The 19,686-nt window shown below is 42.8% G+C and overlaps 1 protein-coding gene across 1 annotated transcript in view; it reads left to right on the top strand.

Moving 5' to 3' along the window:
* Positions 1–17,449, top strand: part of HHIPL1 (HHIP like 1) — a 33,463-nt gene extending 16,014 nt beyond the window's left edge. The window contains exons 5-9 of the mRNA XM_075330991.1: positions 2,393–2,519; positions 4,993–5,138; positions 8,478–8,559; positions 10,972–11,054; positions 14,426–17,449. Coding sequence (XP_075187106.1) covers positions 2,393–2,519; positions 4,993–5,138; positions 8,478–8,559; positions 10,972–11,054; positions 14,426–15,066 — 1,079 coding nt within the window. The 3' untranslated portion in view covers positions 15,067–17,449. The remainder of the gene's footprint in view (positions 1–2,392; positions 2,520–4,992; positions 5,139–8,477; positions 8,560–10,971; positions 11,055–14,425) is intronic.
* Positions 17,450–19,686: the final 2,237 nt, after the last annotated feature.

Here is a 19,686-nt window from a genome sequence, read left to right as displayed (position 1 = left end):
GTGTAAAGTACCCTTAAGGCCACATCTCAGGAACAAAAGATAAACAATGCTGGATTCCGGAAAACAGCGTAAGGTAAAACATTACAAATTTATTGCAACTGAAAGACCCTCTCATGCTCTAAGCTTTCAAAACTACCGCCATAACATATTCATATTCTGCACCTTTTATGCATCTTTAATATGCTTCTGATGAGGTTTCTGTCAGGATTACCTTTTTGCCCCAAATCATGGTAGTTGTTAACCCTCTAATAATTACACTCCTCTATTAATCATCCATGCAGCGCCTCCTTCAGGACGAGTCTGGCAAGCAGCAGTGTACCTTGGCGTGATTGGCATTTTCCACCCAACCCTTATGTGGGCTTTACACGAGATGACCGATTGTGCGATGCATCGTCGAGATCACGGTTTTCGTGACGCACATCCGGCATACTGCACAACGTCGTCTCGTGTGACACCTCCTAGCGACGCAGTATCGCTCACAAATCGTGAGTCGTGTACTCCTCGCTAGGTTTTATAAAATTGCTTAATTAAAATGGCGACGATTGTTCATCGTTTCCGTGGCATCACACGTTGCTCCGTGTGACACCACGGGAACGATGAACACAGCTTACCTGCCTCCCGCGGCTCCCGCCGGCTATGTGGAAAAAAGGAGGTGGGCGGGATGTTTACGTCCCGCTCATCTCCGCCCCTCCGCTTCTATTGGCCGGCTGCCGTGTGACGTCGCTGTGACGCCGAACGTCCCTCCCACTTCAGGAAGTGGACGTTCGTCGCCCACAGCGAGGTCGTCCGGAAGGTAAGTGCGTGTGACGGGGGTTAACCGAGTTTGTGCGCCACGGGCAGCGATTTGCCTGTGACGCAAAAACGACGGGGGCGGGTACGATCGCTCGTGCTATCGCACGATAGATCGACTGGTGTAAAGCAGGCTTTAGTCATGCATGCAACGTGCTGTTTTCTCAGGCTGGGTGACAGATGCGTGGAGGACATCACTCATGCCCATGGGGAAAAGATTACAGTGCCTACAGCTAAACTCTTTCTGGATGAAGCTCCACCAAGATGACCATTTGAGGCTAATTAGTGTTCACCACTGTTCTTAAAGCTAATTAAAGCATATGAGAAATTAAAGGGGTATTCCCATCTCCAAGATCCTATCCCAATATATAGTAGTAATAATAATATTAATATTAGCAAATACCTCCAATAAGAAATGTAGTATAGTTCTCCTGATTAGCTATGTCACTTGCCTCATGTTCAGAGCATTGCAGGAACTTAGGTATCCATGGTTACGACCACACATAAAGTCACAGTTAGTTAGTTGCTCATAGTCATAACCATGGATACCTAAGGTCCTGCAATGCCCTGAACATGAGGTAAGTGACATAGTGGATCAGAAGAACTATACTACATTGCTAATTGGAGGTATTTGCTATTATTATACCTACTGCATACTGGAATAGGATCTTGGAGATGGGAATACCCCTTTAAGAAAAGTGAAGGGATATCGCCATGGACTCTTCGTGGATGAGGCTCCGCCCAGATGACTGGCAGAGGATAATTAGTGTTTTTGACTGTTCTAAAAGCTAATGAAAGGCATATTAGAAATGAAGGAAAGGGCAGGCATATCGCCATGGACTCTTCGTGGATGAGGCTCCGCCCAGATGACTGGCAGAGGATAATTAGTGTTCACGACTGTTCTAAAAGCTAATCAAAGGCATATTAGAAATGAAGGAAAGGGCAGGCATATCGCCATTGTGGTAGTTTGGGAGTCTCGAGTGGTCGAATCAACTATATTTGCTAACTATGCCCTAAAACACACAACTCATGGGCTGTTTAATATGGACTTCCCCTTTAAGATGCTTTCATTTATAATTCTGTGTGTAGTTACTTAGCACTTTAGATTTAGTAACTATTAGGCCTTTTCCAGATGGCAGCATTGGGGGCCACATTCTGGGATGTCCATTATACAGTGCAACCAATCACAGCTCAGCTTTCATCTTATATTCTGTTCTTCATAAACGTAAGCTATGCTGTGATTGGTTGCTATGGACAACACAGATACTATAACGCAGCTGCAGTTTGAATGAGGCCTAATGGTTACCAATTATAAGAAGTAACTACATATTTAGAAATTAGAGCATGTTAAAAAGGGAACTTAAATTATTAATATGTGAATGTTGTATTTGGTAACCACTAGGCTTCATTCAGACATCAGGAATGGGAGCTACATTACAGCCCATAGCAACCAATCACAGTGCATCTTTCATTTTTTAAGAGCAGAATTTGAAATGAGAGCTGAGCAGTGATTGGTTATTATGGTCAGCTTAAGCAATTATGTTTTTTATACACTATTATGTATGCTGGACACCCCTAAATTACCAAATATTCTTCTGTGCAGATGACGTTCTTCCGATATATGCCTACCCCCATAAAGTTGGGAAATCCGTCACTGGCGGATACGTGTACCGAGGATGCGAGTATCCAAACCTAAATGGACTTTATATATTTGGAGATTTTATGAGCGGGTATGTTTTTTGTTTTTTTTCATTATCAAGTGCTCTAAGCGTCAGTAATGCAGCGGTAATCTGCTTTACCATAATCTGAAAAAGTCTCAGCTCAACTTCAGCACAATGTGGGATCTCACAGGACCAGAAACAGGAGATTATCAATAAGGAGATAGCGATGGGAAGAATCAGTGATACTAGCAGATTTAAAGGGATCGTCTTATCACACGAACCTCCTTTATTTATTTGAGATGCGACCACATTGTTCAGCTGATTGGGGAAAAAATGTGGCAAAACATGTATAGTTTACTCCGCGATTTTCCTGCTAAAACTCCAATATTTGGAGAAGATTTTGCTGCTACAAATACTGAACATGTGGACATACCCTTAAGGCCACTTTACACGCAACGACATCGCTAATGAGATGTCGTTGGGGTCACGGAATTCATGACGCCCATCCGGCCTCGTTAGCGAAGTTGTTGCATGTGAAATGCAGGAACAACCGTTAACAATCCAAAATACTCACCATATATTTGCTCGTTGACACGTCATTCTAATCACAAATATCGTTGCTGCTGCAGGTACGATGTTGTTCGTCGTTCCTGCGGCAGCACACATCGCTATGTGTGACACCGCAGGAACGAGGAACATCACCGTCCCTGCGGCCACCGGCAATTAGGAAGGAAGGAGGTGGGCGGGATGTTAGGCCGCTCATCTCCGCCCCTCCGCTTCTATTGGGCGGCCGCTTACTGACGTCGCTTTGACGCTGCACGGACTGCGCCCTTAGAAAGGAGGTGGTTCGCCGGCCACAGCGACGTCGCTAGGCAGGTAAGTCCGTGTGACAGCTGTTAGCGATGTTGTGCGCCACGGGCAGCGATTTGCCCGTGACGCACAACCGACGGGGGCGGGTGATTTCACCAGCGCCATCGCTAGCGATGTCGCTGTGTGTAAAGTGGCCTTTAGGGTGCGCGCCCTTTTTGGATGCAGTATGTTTTCACTGCATCCAACATGCTGCATTGTACAATACAAGCACAGTGGATGGATTTATAGAAATCTCATTCTCACTGTGTTTCTTTTCTCTTCAGCATAAACTGACCTGCTGCGCAACGTTCCGAGCCGCAGCATGTCAATTTATACTGTGGAGATGCGAGTGTTCTCAGCTGAGAGAACAGAGTGAAAGTCCGCAGCGACCCGAACCCTAATCGTGAGCATGGGCTGCTGTGGTCTCCTGCGGAGAACACTCATGAGTCCGGATCATGTGCACCCACCCTTAGGCCCCCCTCACACATCCGTGTCTCCGGTACATATGATGTCCATTTTCACACGTACTGAAGAAAAGTAGACCCATTAAATCAATAGGCTTGCGCACACCTCCGTGTTTTGACACGGACCGTGTGTCTGTGTGGAGCACACGCGCGTCCATGTGCTCCACACAGTGACATGTCTGTTTTGTGCCGGCAGCACGGATGTCACACGGACCACGCACTGATGTGATCCGTGTGATATCAGTGTGATCGGTACTGGAAGAAACTCAGGTCAGGGAGAAATAAATGTATTTTTACACTTACCTATCTGTGTGTGTGTGTTCCATGTGCTGGTCTTGTGACATACAGATAGCACACGGACAGCACAAACATGTTTACTTACCTGTTTCCAGCGCTGTTGCTGCTTCCTGTCCCGCTCATTATGCCTCATGAATATTCACTGCACTGACTGCAGACCCGGAATCAAGTGTGTCAGCAGCACCGGAGACAGGTAAGTATACAAGATCATGCTGTCCATGTGCTATCCGGATAACACACGGACAGCACACGGAACACAAACATGGATGGACATACCTACCTACACCATGGACTGTGCAAAACGTAAGTTTTTTGCATGGATGTGTGAGGTAGGCCTTATATGGTGACTATTCAGGCCATAAGAGAGGTGATAAGTTGTTGATCAATGTCGTCCAATCACTGCCAAAAATGCGGCTTTGTGGAGCTAGACATGTGCTCCCGCGCTCTATTTAGGCTCTATACAACTGGCAAAGATTATTGAGTACTATGCTCAAGATTGGTGTCATTGTGGTCGGACCCCACCGATCAGCATATTACCTATCCCAAGGGTAGGTGATATATTCTTAAAATGGGAATAACCCTTTAACATGAACAGGCCAAGTAAGAGCCATTAGACTTTCCTTTTCACGTAATTGAAGACGAACACATGATTTTATAAAAGTTTGTGCAAATCTTAACCCTAAAAAAAAGCATAAAAGAACCAAAAAAAATCAGCTTTGATGTTGCACAAAATTCATCTACCAATGTGTGCCATTTTGATACAATTGGCACAAAATACACGTGAGAAGAGCAGGCAAAAAAAGACTTAAAAAAAGAATGGGAACACAATGTCTCTTACCTAGCTATCGGTGGTCAAGTGTTGGATTAAAATAAAAATATATTAAAAATAAAATAATTTTTGGGTTTAATTTCCTTCTTTTTCATTACAACAGAAGACTGATGGCCTTAAAGGAAGATCCGAATACGGGGGAATGGCAGTACCATGAGATCTGCATGGGGATGGGGCAGACGTGCATGTTTCCTGGCCTCATCAATAACTATTACCAGTACATCATCTCTTTTGCGGAGGATGAAGCAGGTAAATGGCATGAAATATGGTAATCCTCGGGATAGTTCTATGGCCTTAAGGCGGTGTCACACACAGTGACGACGACGACAACGTCGCTGCTTCGTCACCATTTTCTGTGACGTAGCAGCAACGTCTCGTCGCTGTCGCTGTGTGTGACATCCAGCAACGAGCTGGTCCCTGCTGTGAGGTCGCCGGTCGTTGCTGAATGTCCAGCTTCATTTTTTGCTCGTCGCTCTCCCGCTGTGAAGCACACATCGCTGTGTGTGACAGCGAGAGAGCGACGAACTGAAGCGAGCAGGGAGCAGGAGCCGGCGTCTGGCAGCCTGCGGTAAGCTGTAACCAAGGTAAACATTGGGTAACCAAGGGAAGCCCTTTCCATGGTTACCCGATATTTACCTTCGTAACCAGCGTCCACCGCTCTCACGCTGCCTGTGCTTCCGGCTCCCTGCTCCCTGCACGCCAGAGTACACATCGGGTAAATAAGCAAGGGTTTGCTTATTAACCCGATGTGTACTCTGGCGTGCAGGGAGCCAGCGCTAAGCGGTGTGCGCTGGTAACCAATGTAAATATCGGGTAACCAAGCCCTTGGTTACCCGATATTTACCTTAGTTACCAAGCGCAGCACCGCTTCCACCCGTCGCTGCTGGCTGGGGGCTGGTCGCTGGTGAGATCTGCCTGTTTGACAGCTCACCAGCGACCATGTAACGACGCAGCAGCGATCCTGATAAGGTCAGGTCCCCGTCGTGATCGCTGCTGCGTCGCTATGTGTGAACCCAGCATTAGAGAAGGATGAGACCGGGTCACAGTCCTTGGGTTAGCCAATCTTTTTTTTCAGCACATGCTAAAGTGGATTATCTGCATTTAGGCCCAAATAGGTTTTACAAAACTTATTCCAGTATTGATAGTCTATCTTTAGGCTTGGTCGTCAATATCAGACCTGACTTAAAGGGGTTACGTTAATGTTAAAGTTCATTTTAATCAATAGATCTTGGAATAATAATAATTTCCACAATTGAATGTGTTTATAAAAAAAAAAATGTTCCTGTGCTGAGATCTTATCTATGTGTCCCTGCTGTGTACTGTGTAATGGCCGTGTCTGACCACACAGGGACATGGTCTCATCATACCACATCTCCTGGGCAGGGGAGGACGCAAAAGAGAGTATACAGACATTACAGCACAGGATCATATATAATTCTTTCTGTGAGGTAAAACATCTCCTGCCTCTTTTTAAAAAAATGTTTTAACTCAATGAAATAATTATTTGCGATCCTGTTCTGTAATATCTGTATACTTTTTTTGCCTCCTCCCCTGCCCAGGAGATGTGGTATGGTCAGACCATGTCCCTGTACGGTCAGACACGGCCATTATACAGTACACAGCAGGGACACATATATAACATTATCTCAGCACAGGAACATTTTTTTTAATCACATCCAATTGTGTAAATTATTAATATTCCAATTGATTAAATTGATTAAAATTAACTTTAAAATTAACTTTGTTCATGGGGAAACCCCTTTAAGGCCATGTGCACGCACTGCGTTTTTTGCCACGGATTTGCTGCGGTTTTGCTGCATGAATTGCTGCAGAAAATGTTCATAACCTTTCTGCAGTCCTTCCCCAGCAAAACCTATGGGAAAAAAAATGCTGTGCGCACACTGTTTTTTTTAGCTACAGGTTTTCTGCAGCAAAAAGAATGTGCATGTCACTTCTTTTCCGCAGGCACCTGCGGTTTTGCGGTTTTTGCCATAGATAATGGTAAAAAAACGCAGATTCCAACCCGCAGGTGCGTTATCGCGTTTTTTCCACAGGTGCGGTATTCTGCCAGAGGGTGCGGATTTTTCTTAAGAAAAAGTAATTTCCCAGTGCCCACAGGGCCTAAGGCTATGTGCGCACTGAATGTTTTACGGGTGCGTTTTTGGGCTCAAAACTGCATGACTTTGCTTCCTCAGCAAAGTCCATCACTTTTCATTTTTGTTGTCTGCACACAACTTTTTTTTTTTTTTTTTTCAGCTGCTTTTTTGAGCAAAAAAACAAAATGGTCATGTCAATTCTCTCCTGCGTTTTTCACCCATGCAATGCATTGGAGAAACGCAGCAAAACGCACCGAAATGCGGTAAAAACGCAAGTGTTTTTGCCGTCGGTGCATTTTTTTGCGGCCAAAAACGCAGCATCAAAAAAAGCTGTGTGCGCACATAGCCTAAAGGGCACTTTACACACAGCGACATCGATATCGCTAGCGAGCGTACCCGACCCCCGTCGGTTATGCGTCACGGGCAAATTGCTGCCCGTGGCGCACAACATCGCTTACACCCGTCACACAGGCTTACCTTCCCTGTGACGTCACTGTGGCCAGCGAACCGCCTCATTTCTAAGGGGGCGGTTCGTGCGGTGTCACACGGCAGCTGTCCAATAGCAGATGAGCGGCAGAGATGAGCGGGCGGAATATCCCGCCCACCTCTTTCCTTCCTCATTGCCGGTGGACGCAGGTAAGGAGATGTTCGTCGTTCCTGCGGTGTCACACGTAGCGATGTGTGCTGCCGCAGGAACGACGATCAACCAGCGGCATGCACCACCAACGATATTATGAAAAGGAGCGACGTGTCAACGATGGACAGTTTTTGACGTTTTTGCGATCGTTGATCATCGCTCCTAGGTGTCACACGCTGCGATGTCGCTAACGGCGCCGGATGTGCGTCACTAACGACGTGACCCCGACGATATATCGTTAGCGATGTCGCAGCGTGTAAAGCACCCTTTAGGGTTCCCAACATGGCTTTTTAGAGTTTCTGTTCATGTTATTACACAAGACCCTTAGATTTCTACCATGAAAGTTTCAACTGCCGCAGATCCTTTTGAGCATTTGTCAGTTATTTTTTTTTTTTTTGTGATGACTTTTGGAAATTGCATATTAATAGTAATGCAAAAATACCATTCACATGCAACCCATGAATGCATGCCAAAATTCATGTCAAATCCCCTAAGGCCATGTTTACACGTTGCTTTTTTTTGCTGTTACTGTTACTTGAAGCTGCTCACTATTAGCAGGTTGTGCTGCATTTTTTTTCTTGTTGAGTTTTTGCTGCATTCCTTGCTGAAAGAATGCATGGTTTGTGTTCTTCACAGCTTTTTTGCACTTCCCCATTGCTTTCCATGGTGAAAAACCGCTGAAAGAATTGACATGCTGCAGATTACAAATTCAGACAGAAAAAAAAGCAATCCTGTGTATAAGATTTTTGAAATAGGTTTTGATGGCAATTTAAAAGAAGCTTATATATTGCAAAAAAAACTGCATAAACTCAATGTGTGAACATAGCCTTATTCTGATTCCTTTTCTTCTTTCAGGAGAATTGTACTTCATGTCTACCGGTATACCCAGCGCCACATCTGCGACAGGTGTCGTTTACAAGTTCATAGATACATCAAGGTGAAACTAACCTGCACTTATTAAAATGTATACATTGATATTCCTTTAATCCAGCATCCGATGTCACAAAAAGCCTGGGAGGTAATTCAGCGTCCAATAAAATAGAAAGTCAATAGTTTTTGGGGTTTTTTTTGCAATGCTCTGTGACCTATACCGGAAATAAGTACAGAAAAATATATATAAGTTTTCCCTAAGATAAGACCTACCCCAAAAATAAGCCCTAGTGATTTTTTTTTTTTTTAGGGGGGGGGGCATTTTGGAGCATGCTTAAAATATAAAAAATATAAGCCCTACTCCAAAAATAAGCCCTATACGTTTTCTTGCAATCTTCTGTGACCTATAACGGAAATAAGTAAAAAAATATATATATATAAATAAGACCTACCCAGAAAGTAAGCCCTAGTGTTAATTTTTTTTTATTTTTTTTGGGGGGGGGAGGCATTTTGGAATATGCTTAAAATATAAGCTCCACTCTAAAAATAAGCCCTATACTGCTTTTTGGAATCTTCTGTGACCTATATCGGAAATGAGTAAAATAAAAATATATGTATTGTTTCCCCAAAAATATAAAACCTACCCTAAAAATAAGCCCTATTATTTTTGGGGGCTTTTTGGAGTATGCTTGAAATAAAAGTCCTACTCCAAAAATAAGCCTTTTACTTTGGTAAAAGAAAAAAAAAGGGTTTTTTTTGCCAATCTTCTGTGACCTATTCCGAAAATAAGTAAAAAAAAATGTATGTGTGTGTGTGTGTGTATGTATGTGTAATATATAATATGTATATATATATATATATATATATATATATATATATATATATATATTTGTGTGTGTGTATATGTATGTATGTATGTATGTGTATATATATATATATATATATAATATATATATATATAATATAATTAATGTCCCCAAAAATAAGACCTCTGAGAACAAGCCCTATGATTCTTTTTTGGGGCTCTTTGGAGAGTATGCTTAAAATATAAGCCCCACTCCAAAAATAAGCCCTAGAATTTTTTTTTTTGCTAAACTTCTGTGACCCATGTCTGAAATAAGTAACAATATATATATATTAGTTTCCTCCAAAATAAGACCTACTCTGAAAATAAGGCCTCTGATTTTTTGGGGGGGCTTTTTGGAGTATGCTTAAAACATAAGCCCTACTCCAAAATTAAGCCTTGTACTGTTTTGGGGGTTTGTTTTATTTATTTATTTTATTTTTTTTAAATCTTCCATTACCTGAATCGAAAATAAGTAAACTAACATACATATATATTGTATATAGTATGTTTCCCTGAATATAGGCACTAATATGATTTTTCAGGGGGCTTTTTGGAGTATGCTTCAAATATAAGCCCTACTCCGAAAATAAGCCGTAGTTGCATAAGGAAGGACCCAAACAGTTAAAAAAAAAATACAGCAGGACCTTTCATTAAAGAAATTAGACTATATAAGTCATCCCCTGAAAATAAGCCCTAGCGCATCTTTCAAAGAAAAAAAATAATGTAAGTCCCTGTCTTATTTTCGGGGAAACCCGGTGTATATACAGTGTGAACTGATTGATACATTGTAGCAAACTATCAGGACAGACGAGAGATCCGTGCAGCTGCTATGTTGAACTTGCAGAGAATCATTGTAACAAACTCCAATGTGATGTATGCAGGAATGTTCTTATTGATTGACAATAAGAAGTGATTTTGGAATATCTGTAAGAAATTGCGTGACTTAAGGTTATGTTCCCAGATGAGGAAACAGACTTTTTTTTCTGCAGGTGATCGCACAGAATCTGCAGTTTTAATCTATCTACCCTGAATATTGCGCCTTTGTTACCTTTTCTAATATCTTGTTTTTTAAGTGTATAAATCCTGGAATTCTGTAAAAATTACGTTTTTCAAGTGCATTTATTTTCAGGCTTCTCAGACTCATTCACTAGATCTAAATGGACCTGTAACTGGCTTGTTTAGCAGCTATTTTGGAATCTTTCTTAATTCATGCCATAACATAATATGCGGATCTATAAATGTCCCGTGTCATACTTAAGGTTTCAAAATGCCAATGTGCTGTCTGCGCTAATTATCTCTGATTGGCAGGACCGCAACATTAAAATACCAAATGTGCCATCTCGTTGCACAGGGACGTGTCTCATGATGTATTCGGTAATGATCACACTGATTATCCGATGAGCCGGGTTGTGATCAGCCCTCGAGGACGCTCTTCAGCTCGCCGGATGATGAATCTATGGCTCAGATTTTCTGTTGAGATGAATCATTACTATCCTGTAATTAGGAATACAGATCAGATGGATAGTCCTCATGGGCAGCCTCTCGGGGCCTCGGATCGTTGCATGCAGAAGCTGGAGGCGCTCTCCTAGGCTCTGAACTTCACCGCTTGATAAGTTCTCTCTTTTGCCACAGGAGGGCCCCGCCAGGCAAGTGCAGCTTTCATCCCTTACCAGTGAAGACGAGAAGTGCCGCTATACCACTAGTATCTAAAGAAAGTAAGTGCAGAAACTCTCCACTATATTTTTGGAAAAAAGAGTGCAGGCTGTGAGGGAGAATGATATGGCTTATCTGCTGCCAGACTGCCTTCCCAGCAACCTCAGATCTTCAGATTGTCAGCATTGCTGCAGGATTGAGGGCTCAGGTGCACAGAAGCATGGCAATATTAATCTGTGTTTTAAGAACATATTTATGTACTCGGTGACTCCAGCAGCAGAATAGTGAGTGCAGCTCTGGAGGATAATACAGGATATAAATCAGAATCAATACAGGGTATGTAATGTATGTACACAGTGACTGCACCAACAGAATAGTGAGTACAGCTCTGGAGTATAATACAGAAATACAGGATGTAACTCTGGATCAGTACAGGATCAGTAATGTATGTACACAGTGACTGCACCAGCAGAATAGTGAGTGCAGCTCTGGAGTATAATACAGGATATAAATTAGAATCAATACAGGATATGAAATGTATGTACACAGTGACTGCACCAACAGAATAGTGAGTACAGCTCTGGAGTATAATACAGAAATACAGGATGTAACTCTGGATCAGTACAGGATTAGTAATGTATGTTCACAGTGACTGCACCAGCAGAATAGTGAGTGCAGCTCTGGAGTATAATACAGGAGGTAACTCAGGATCAGTACAGGGTCAGTAAGGTATGTAGACAGTGACTGCACCAGCAGAATAGTGAGTGCAGCTCTGGAGTATAATACAGGAGGTAACTCGGGATCAGTACAGGGTCAGTAATGTATGTACACAGTGACTGCACCAGCAGAATAGTGAGTGCAGCTCTGGAGTATAAGGCTATGTCCGCACGTTGCTTTTTACCTGCTTTTTACCTGCTTTTTTGCTGCTTTTTCAACTGCAGCGTTTAATGGCACAATGGTTGTGTTCTGCTTTTCAAGCAAAGTCTATGGGAATTTGGGTTTCTTGTCCGCACTATGCAGTTCAAACTGCAGCCTTTTTGTGGCAGAACTTTGGTCAAAAACTCAGCTTTGCAGTGCAAAACCCAAATGGCAAAAACAATTGACATGTCAATTGTTTTTGCCATTTGGGTTTTGCAGTGCAAAGCTGAGTTTTTGACCAAAGTTCTGCAACAAAAAGGCTGCAGTTTGAACTGCATAGTGCGGACAAGAAACCCAAATTCCCATAGACTTTGCTTGAAAAGCAGAACACAACCATTGTGCCATTAAACGCTGCAGTTGAAAAAGCAGCAAAAAAGCAGGTAAAAAGCAGGTAAAAAGCAACGTGCGGACATAGCCTAATACAGGATGTCACTCAGGATCAGTAATATTCTGTATGTTGTCTCTGGGATACTTCCAGTATTACTTTTGTGTGTGTAGATTGTGTAATGTGAATTATGCCCGCTCCCTCGGTCAGGTTTTTGTTCTCGGACAGCCCTGCAGACTGTTGCTCAGAGAATGTGGCGCTGCTCCTCTGGCCATCGGCGTATGTAGGTCAGCGCCGCTCGGAGAATAGAACTTCAGCTGTGTTGGTTGTCTTGGCAACAAACATCTTTTCCATGGAATCGTCTCTATACAAGTAACATGCAGAAAACCCTATCGGGGGCTTGTGTGAGGCTGTGACGCAGGTCTGCCCTCACATCAGCGCATCATAGGCACTATAAATAGTACAGATCGCGGGGTCGGCCAGGAAGGCCTCCGCTGCACAACTCGCTGAAGTACCTAAACCTTTCACTTTATACATGTTTTTTTTTTTTTCTTGCTGCAATTCATCTACAAGGGTAAAAAATAAAGACAACTTTGCAAAAAGTCTTGATTACAAATATGGTACTGTTCGTGTATACAGCTCCTATGAGAACATATGTGTCTCCAGGTCCAAGTTTAGACGTATTGTGAAAAATTAAACATGCGAAGGTATTAAAACATTTACATTGCATTAACACTGATGATTTTAGACCACCAATTGAGCGCTGAATGTCTGAATGCTCATTCAGTGGACTGTTCTCACGGGACGAGGAGTAGTGACGGGGAGACAACGATCACCAATATGACTGTTCTGTCCCTATGTACTGTGCAGGTAACTTTTATCCAGCATAAATTATCCAGACTGTATATACTATATATACCCACACTATATAGTGTAGCGTACCCACCAGTCTATTTCCTTGTCTTCAGCCTCTCCAGACTCCCACAGAGGAAAGGAGCTTTGGTCACGGAACCATGAAGTCACCAAAGGTCCTTCTAACCTTGGAAACTGTACTGTTAACGCAGGCCTGGCATTATAAGGGAAAATGTTGGTTTTTGAAGGCAAATGGCCCACCAAACTTGCAGCTAAGCATGGATTCCCTTTGGGGAGGGGGGCAGTGGTCATTTGCACAGTTTGCTCCCTCCCTACGTTGGTTCTGTATGACTCCATAGACTAAACAAACTGTGTAGTCAAAGCCTTTGGTGGCAAATAACCTACAGACAATAAAGAAGATGGTAGGGAGTTATGTGTAGGATATATGGATATGGTTTTTCATGACTGCAGTATCAGACTACACAGGTTTCTTTTGTAGTCTGTAACCATGGAGACACAAATAGAATGTGTATACACAGAACCGTAGAATTTTATCAAGATACTAGTGCTAAAATTTGTTTTCTGGAACTTTAGCAAACCTGTTCTTTACTTAGGATATGTTGTCAAGATTTAATCAGTTTGGCCCCACTCTTGGGATTGGACCCTCGCTTATCGGCAGATTGAACGAGTGGCGGTGCTCTAGTCCCTTAAAAGGGTTGTCCACTACTACAAAAACCCCTTCTGGTTCTGCATGTTTCTCCCAGGTAAAATAATAAAGCCAATACTCACCTCCTGTACTGGTGTCCTTCCAGCGGGCGCCGGGATCGCGTTGCCGAGGCTCATGTGGGGTTGTGATGTTACGCAAGTTCCACGTCCAATCAGCACTAGCTTCCTTCTCCCCGCCTTTGGACCAAACGAACAATCAATAGGAAGTGAGCGTCAGCCGTTACACTCACTTCCTGTTGATTAACTAGTTTGGTTCGAAGACGTGGAGACAGAAGCCAACACTGATTGGACGTGGGTCTTGCATGATGTCACAACCCCACGTGAGCCTCGGCACCACGATCCTGGACACCGCTGGAAGGATGCCTCTATAAGAGGTGAGTAGAAGCTTTATGTTACTTGGGGGAAGCATGTGGAATCAAAAGGGATTGCCCTAGTAGTGGACAACCCCTTTAATTTTCCTGATGGCCCAAACACCCATGTATCCCAGGAAGTGGTCTTCAATATCAAAGTCTTGAATAAAGTCACGTAGGACTAGTGAAACAGTATCATGAGATGTTAATAAATCATATATATTCATATTTTCAGCTGGTGTTTTTTTTTCTTCTTCCATAGAGTTGATAATAAAAACAACTCCAACAAAACGTCCAAAGGTGAAAACCACATCCAAATCTTCCGGAAAAACCAAGGTCACTGCACAACCTCCTGTCAATTCAACACCCGATTGGGTAGAGCAGCTCCTAAAATTGATGCAAGGTCCAGGAGATAAACCAAAGACTCAAACTACGGCCAGACCCGCCACAACGCGACCACCAAAACCAAGGAAAGGTACTAAGAGCAACGAAAGGAGAGGCCACAAGAAGAAAAATAAAGCACAAGGTGGCGCCGATTCTAAAGCGTCCTCCACAGAGCTGCGCAACGGCGCCGTGCGCTTGGCAAACAGCCAGAGATCAGACCGCGGACGGGTGGAGATCTACATCAATGGAGAATGGGGAACAGTATGCGACGACTTGTGGAACACCAAGGCTGGAAGCGTGGTGTGTCGCCAGATGGGATTCCCATATGTTATAAAAGCCGCCAAACAGGGCGAGTTTGGGGAAGGACGGAACCTCCGCATCCTCCTTGATGATGTCGAATGCACTGGAAAGGAGAAGACTCTGCTGGACTGCAAACACAAGGAGATCGGCAAACACAACTGCAATCACCAGGAAGATGCCGGAGTTATATGCAGCCACATAGAATATGCCGAAAGTTGATGATTTTAAAGCTTTCACATTCCACCGCCTTTTCCAAATCGGAATGTACCCTAGTGACACACATCAAAGCCAAAAATAGACCAATTTTTTCAAAAGGGAATTCTAAATGATTAAAATTTTGAAATACACCGGTGTAACATCGTCTTCATGATTACACAATTTATCACCAATTATTTTATTGTATATAAACTAATCTGTTTCATCAATATATTGCCCATAGTCACAAATCGGAGCTTTAAATGGTTTGTCCACTACGAAAACAATCCCTTCAGATTCCACATGTCCTCTAGGTAAAATATAAAGCCTACACTCCCCTCCTGCGCCAGCGCCGTTCCAGTGGTGCCGCGGCTCGTGGGGCTGTGACGTCATGCAAGCCCCACATTCAATCAGCGCCGGCTTCTGTCTTCCCACTCATTTCTTGTTGATCAACTCATTTGGTCCAAAGGCAGGGAGAAGGAAACCAGCACTAAGTGGACGCGGGGCTTGCGTAACATCACAACCCCACGTGAGCCACGGCACCGCTGGCAAGGGAAGGGAGTATAGGCTTTATTATTTTTTCTGTGGGAGACGTGGCCTTAGAAGGGGTTGTCCTAGTTGTGGACAATCCCTTTAATTGGTTCAATGCATGAGAACTGGATACGTTAATAAGAGGTAAACGCTTGTACCACTTTAAATGTGTAAACACTTACTCTAAAGGAGCAGCCATTATTTTGTAGATCAGCTCCAAAATCAGTAAAAAAAAATTATTACAATTGAAAAAGGGTCAAACATTCACGTGCATTTTTTTAAATTCAGTCACTGTGATGAGCTCTGTGTCCAAACACTGAAAGAAGCAGCTCTCTCTTTCTCTTACAAAGCGGAACATCTCAGCATTACATGAAGCACCAACCAGCAGTATACACTGGAATGTCCCTCAGGATCTCACACTTAATCCTCTATTTAAAGAAAACTTGCATTCGGATTAGCAGGTGTACAAAAAATATAATTACTTGGCACTTCATTTTTACTTGCATCTTTCTATCTTGCAGCAGTTGATTGACACAGGGGAGTCTGTGATATTCTTTAAATTCCTGGGTCCCTCTCTGCCCCCTCAGGTCTTCACTAGGCATAACAAATTATCACTTTTTCCATGAAGTGTTCCTTTAAAGAGGACCTGTCACTTGCTATAAAGATATCATTTTTTTTGCATAATATAAATGCTCCTGTTCTCCTGAATCAGGCTTTGTTTTTTTGTTCCTGCACCTCTCCATTCTTGAGATATGGCCCTCTTTACCTTGTATATAAAGCAAATCTTGTTAGCCAAGTGGGCGTGATCAGCGGCTATATAAATTCTGCTGTTCTCCTGAATCCATCATTGTTTTTCTTTTGTTCCTGCACTTCTCCATTCCTGAGATATGGCCTTCCTTTCCCTGTGTATATATAGAAAATCTTGTTAGCCAAGTGGGAGTGATCAGCAACTATATAAATGCTGCTGTTCTCCTGCATCCATCGATGTTTTTCTTTTGTTCCTGCACTTCTCCATTCCTGAGAAATGGCCGTCTTGTTTCCTGTATATAAAGCAAATTTTGTTTGCCAAGTGGGTGTGATCAACAACGATATAAATGCTGCTATTCTCCTGAATCGAGCGATGATTTTCTATTGTTCCTGCACTTATTCTGTCCTGAGATATAGCCCCTCTCTTCCCTGTATACAAAGCAAACATGATCAGCAACTATGTAAATGCCGCTGTTCTCCTGGATCCTGCAATGGTTTTCTTTTATTCCTGAGCTTATCCTTTCCTGAGATATAGCCCTCTCTTCCGTGTATATAAAGCAAATCTTGTTAGCCAAGTGGGTGTGATCAGCAACTATATAAATCCCGCAATTCTCCTGAATTCAGCAATGTTTTTCTTTTGTTCATGCACCCCTCCATTCCTGAGCTATGACCCCCTCTTCCCTGTATATAAAGCAAACCTTGTTAGCCAAGTGGGCGTGATCAGCAATTCTCTGTGGATGTCTTTTTGAGGACCACACCCACATGACTATCAAGACCAGATTTTTATGTATGGAAGAAAGGGCTATATCTCAAGAATGGAAAGGCGCAGGAACTAAAGAAACACATCGCTGGATTTAGGAGAACAGCGGCATTTACACCAAGTATATATTTCTGATAAATGATAGGTTCTCTTTAAATATAGAAATTCATTATATCTGTCATTTTCTAATAATTTCTATATAAAAAAAAATTATATAAAATACATTCAAGGAGCATGATGACTTCCCAGCATTTTCATGTATACTGATGGTAAATCTTAAAACTTTTTATAATTGTATATTTGGATTTATGGTTTCAGAATTGTAATTTTGATATTTTTTTTTTTTCTAATAAACACAAATGCTCCGTTTTGTTTTTCTCTTTTATCGACTTCATGTTTAAAGACTGTGATAAGGTTACTCACTCAGGTTGCTTCTTAGCGGTAACAACAGGAACACTTTTCATTTAAAAGTCCAGTTAGTTTATTCACACCACAAAAAAAAACCAGTCCTGGTCACCTAACACAAGCCTTTATCTGGCTTCCAGCACGGTTTTCACAGCACTTCACGGGCGGCACACACGCTCAGGTTCGGATGCACTTCTTGGAAGTATCCCAATGGAGGTATCTCCCTCTTCACTTACTAACCCCACTCAGCGCACACAACCCCTCTCTCAGAGGTATAACCTCCATCCAGTGTCCAGTGTCAAATAATCAGTCTCCATTTTGACACATGAGATACACCCATGGGCGGAGGTGTGTGGATAGCCAGACCCAGCTATTCATAAAACCTGTCCCTAGAATGCCCTAATAAGCCTCGTGGCACTACCAGTACCAGAGCGGACATTCAGGTTTACACAACCTGCTCAATTATGGAGACAGAGAGGTGCCATATGTGGCTCCATGTTATAGAGGTGTTCTCTATTGGAAACACTAGTTCAAGTGGAGAAAAAAAGTATATCAGGTGCACCATATAGCGGCACAATGAGCTCTATAATGCAAACCCATGGGAAGTCCAAGCCTCTGATGGGGTCTGTGTGTATTAGTCCTGGGTTGCACATGCTTTAGCTTATTAGTGCTCACTCGGCACATAATTTAATGAAATAATTGGATTATTTTTTATGCAGCAGAGTTGGATTAGTCACATTTGCTGTTGGGAAGTGTAGAGATTTGTGCGGACCCTGTGTTAAACTCGCAGAGCATTTTACAGATGGGATATAATTGTATCCACCTCTAAGCTGAGAGCAGGACTAGGTACAGACCGGACTTTGTACTGTATTACATGGCAGACACATAACGACACCTAGTGGTGAATGGATGGGATTGCACATTGTAACCTTAGACTCCTGATTACTTACTTTACCTACTAAGATTTTTTTTTCCTAGGTTTCAGGGGGTTTATTTTTTTTCTCTCTTTGCCATAACATTTAATTAGAAAAATAATGAATCAATCAGCGAAGCCATAAGTCACGTGCCCAATGAATGCTCGCCGGCGGGAGGAATAGAGACAGTCAGCTTTGACAGTCGTTTGATTCCCCAGCTGAGCCAGTGCCCGGGGGTTATATTTATTGAAAAGCTTTAACATATAAGTCAATGTACCCCAACACACATTGGCCAATCTTATCACTCTCGCATAATAATTGGTTACACCCTTGATTATCATTTATACTGATTGGTTCATCTGGAATATCTCGTAAATCAGAGACCGCCTGATCCAAATGGACGCTAGGATAATATTCTTGGCATGCTGCATGTGCCAAGATGGTCTTTATCTTCTTCTTACAGAGCCTAGGGACTTTCTAATATCAACTTATGTAATGTGGAAGATGCAGAGTCAGGCCTAATCATTCTATGTGCATCAGGGGCCAATCTCAGAGATAAGGTCTGATACTTTTTGCAATGTCCCAGCACTAATATATCATTTTATACTTAAAGGCACATTACACTGAAGATGGCCTTCACACAATATTCAGACTTAGGTGTAGCAAATTCAAACAATAATAATAGCAACAATCTGATCTTGTAAACCAGATTATTTACTTAACATAAGCAATTGATGCCAAAAGCAGCTACATACGGTGGCTGTGTGCCTCTTCGGCAATTTTACCTGAGCGAGTGCACAGGGCAGTTGCTCATCTGGTGGTAGAATCAGCCCTGGCACCAACTTTACTATAGGAGGTCACGATGTAAGAATCCTATGTATAAGGTCCAAAATATCCCGATACTTGGGCACTGCTCTTTGTTCAGAATATCGATGGACTAGGAAGAGACTGTTAATGTACGGGAGACAGACGGTCATATGGTTTTTGGCAATAGAAGGTCACAGGGTCTGGCTGCGCAGAATGCTCCCAGAAGTTTTGTAGTTCCTGCTGTCAGTATTCATTGTACTAGACCGCTTTCCTTCTGGATATTCATCTCTTCCTCTTTAGGACCCAGCAGGTGCTCTCCTTCCACCCAGCTGCTGATTATCAGTATTCCCCTTGTGCTTAAATACTCCCTTCTTCCCTGGACTGGTGCTGGTGATATTATTCAGTTCACTCAAGCTTTGGTTGCAAGCAGGTGGCTTGTACTCCTGTGATATCATTGCTGAAACTTTGCTGACCTTCTAC

The sequence above is a fragment of the Anomaloglossus baeobatrachus genome, chromosome 12 (genome assembly GCF_048569485.1).
Source record: "Anomaloglossus baeobatrachus isolate aAnoBae1 chromosome 12, aAnoBae1.hap1, whole genome shotgun sequence".
In the NCBI taxonomy this organism is placed as follows: Eukaryota; Metazoa; Chordata; class Amphibia; order Anura; family Aromobatidae; genus Anomaloglossus; species Anomaloglossus baeobatrachus.
The sequence above is the reverse complement of the archived record's forward strand: the minus strand, read 5'-3'. Positions and strand labels throughout refer to the sequence as shown.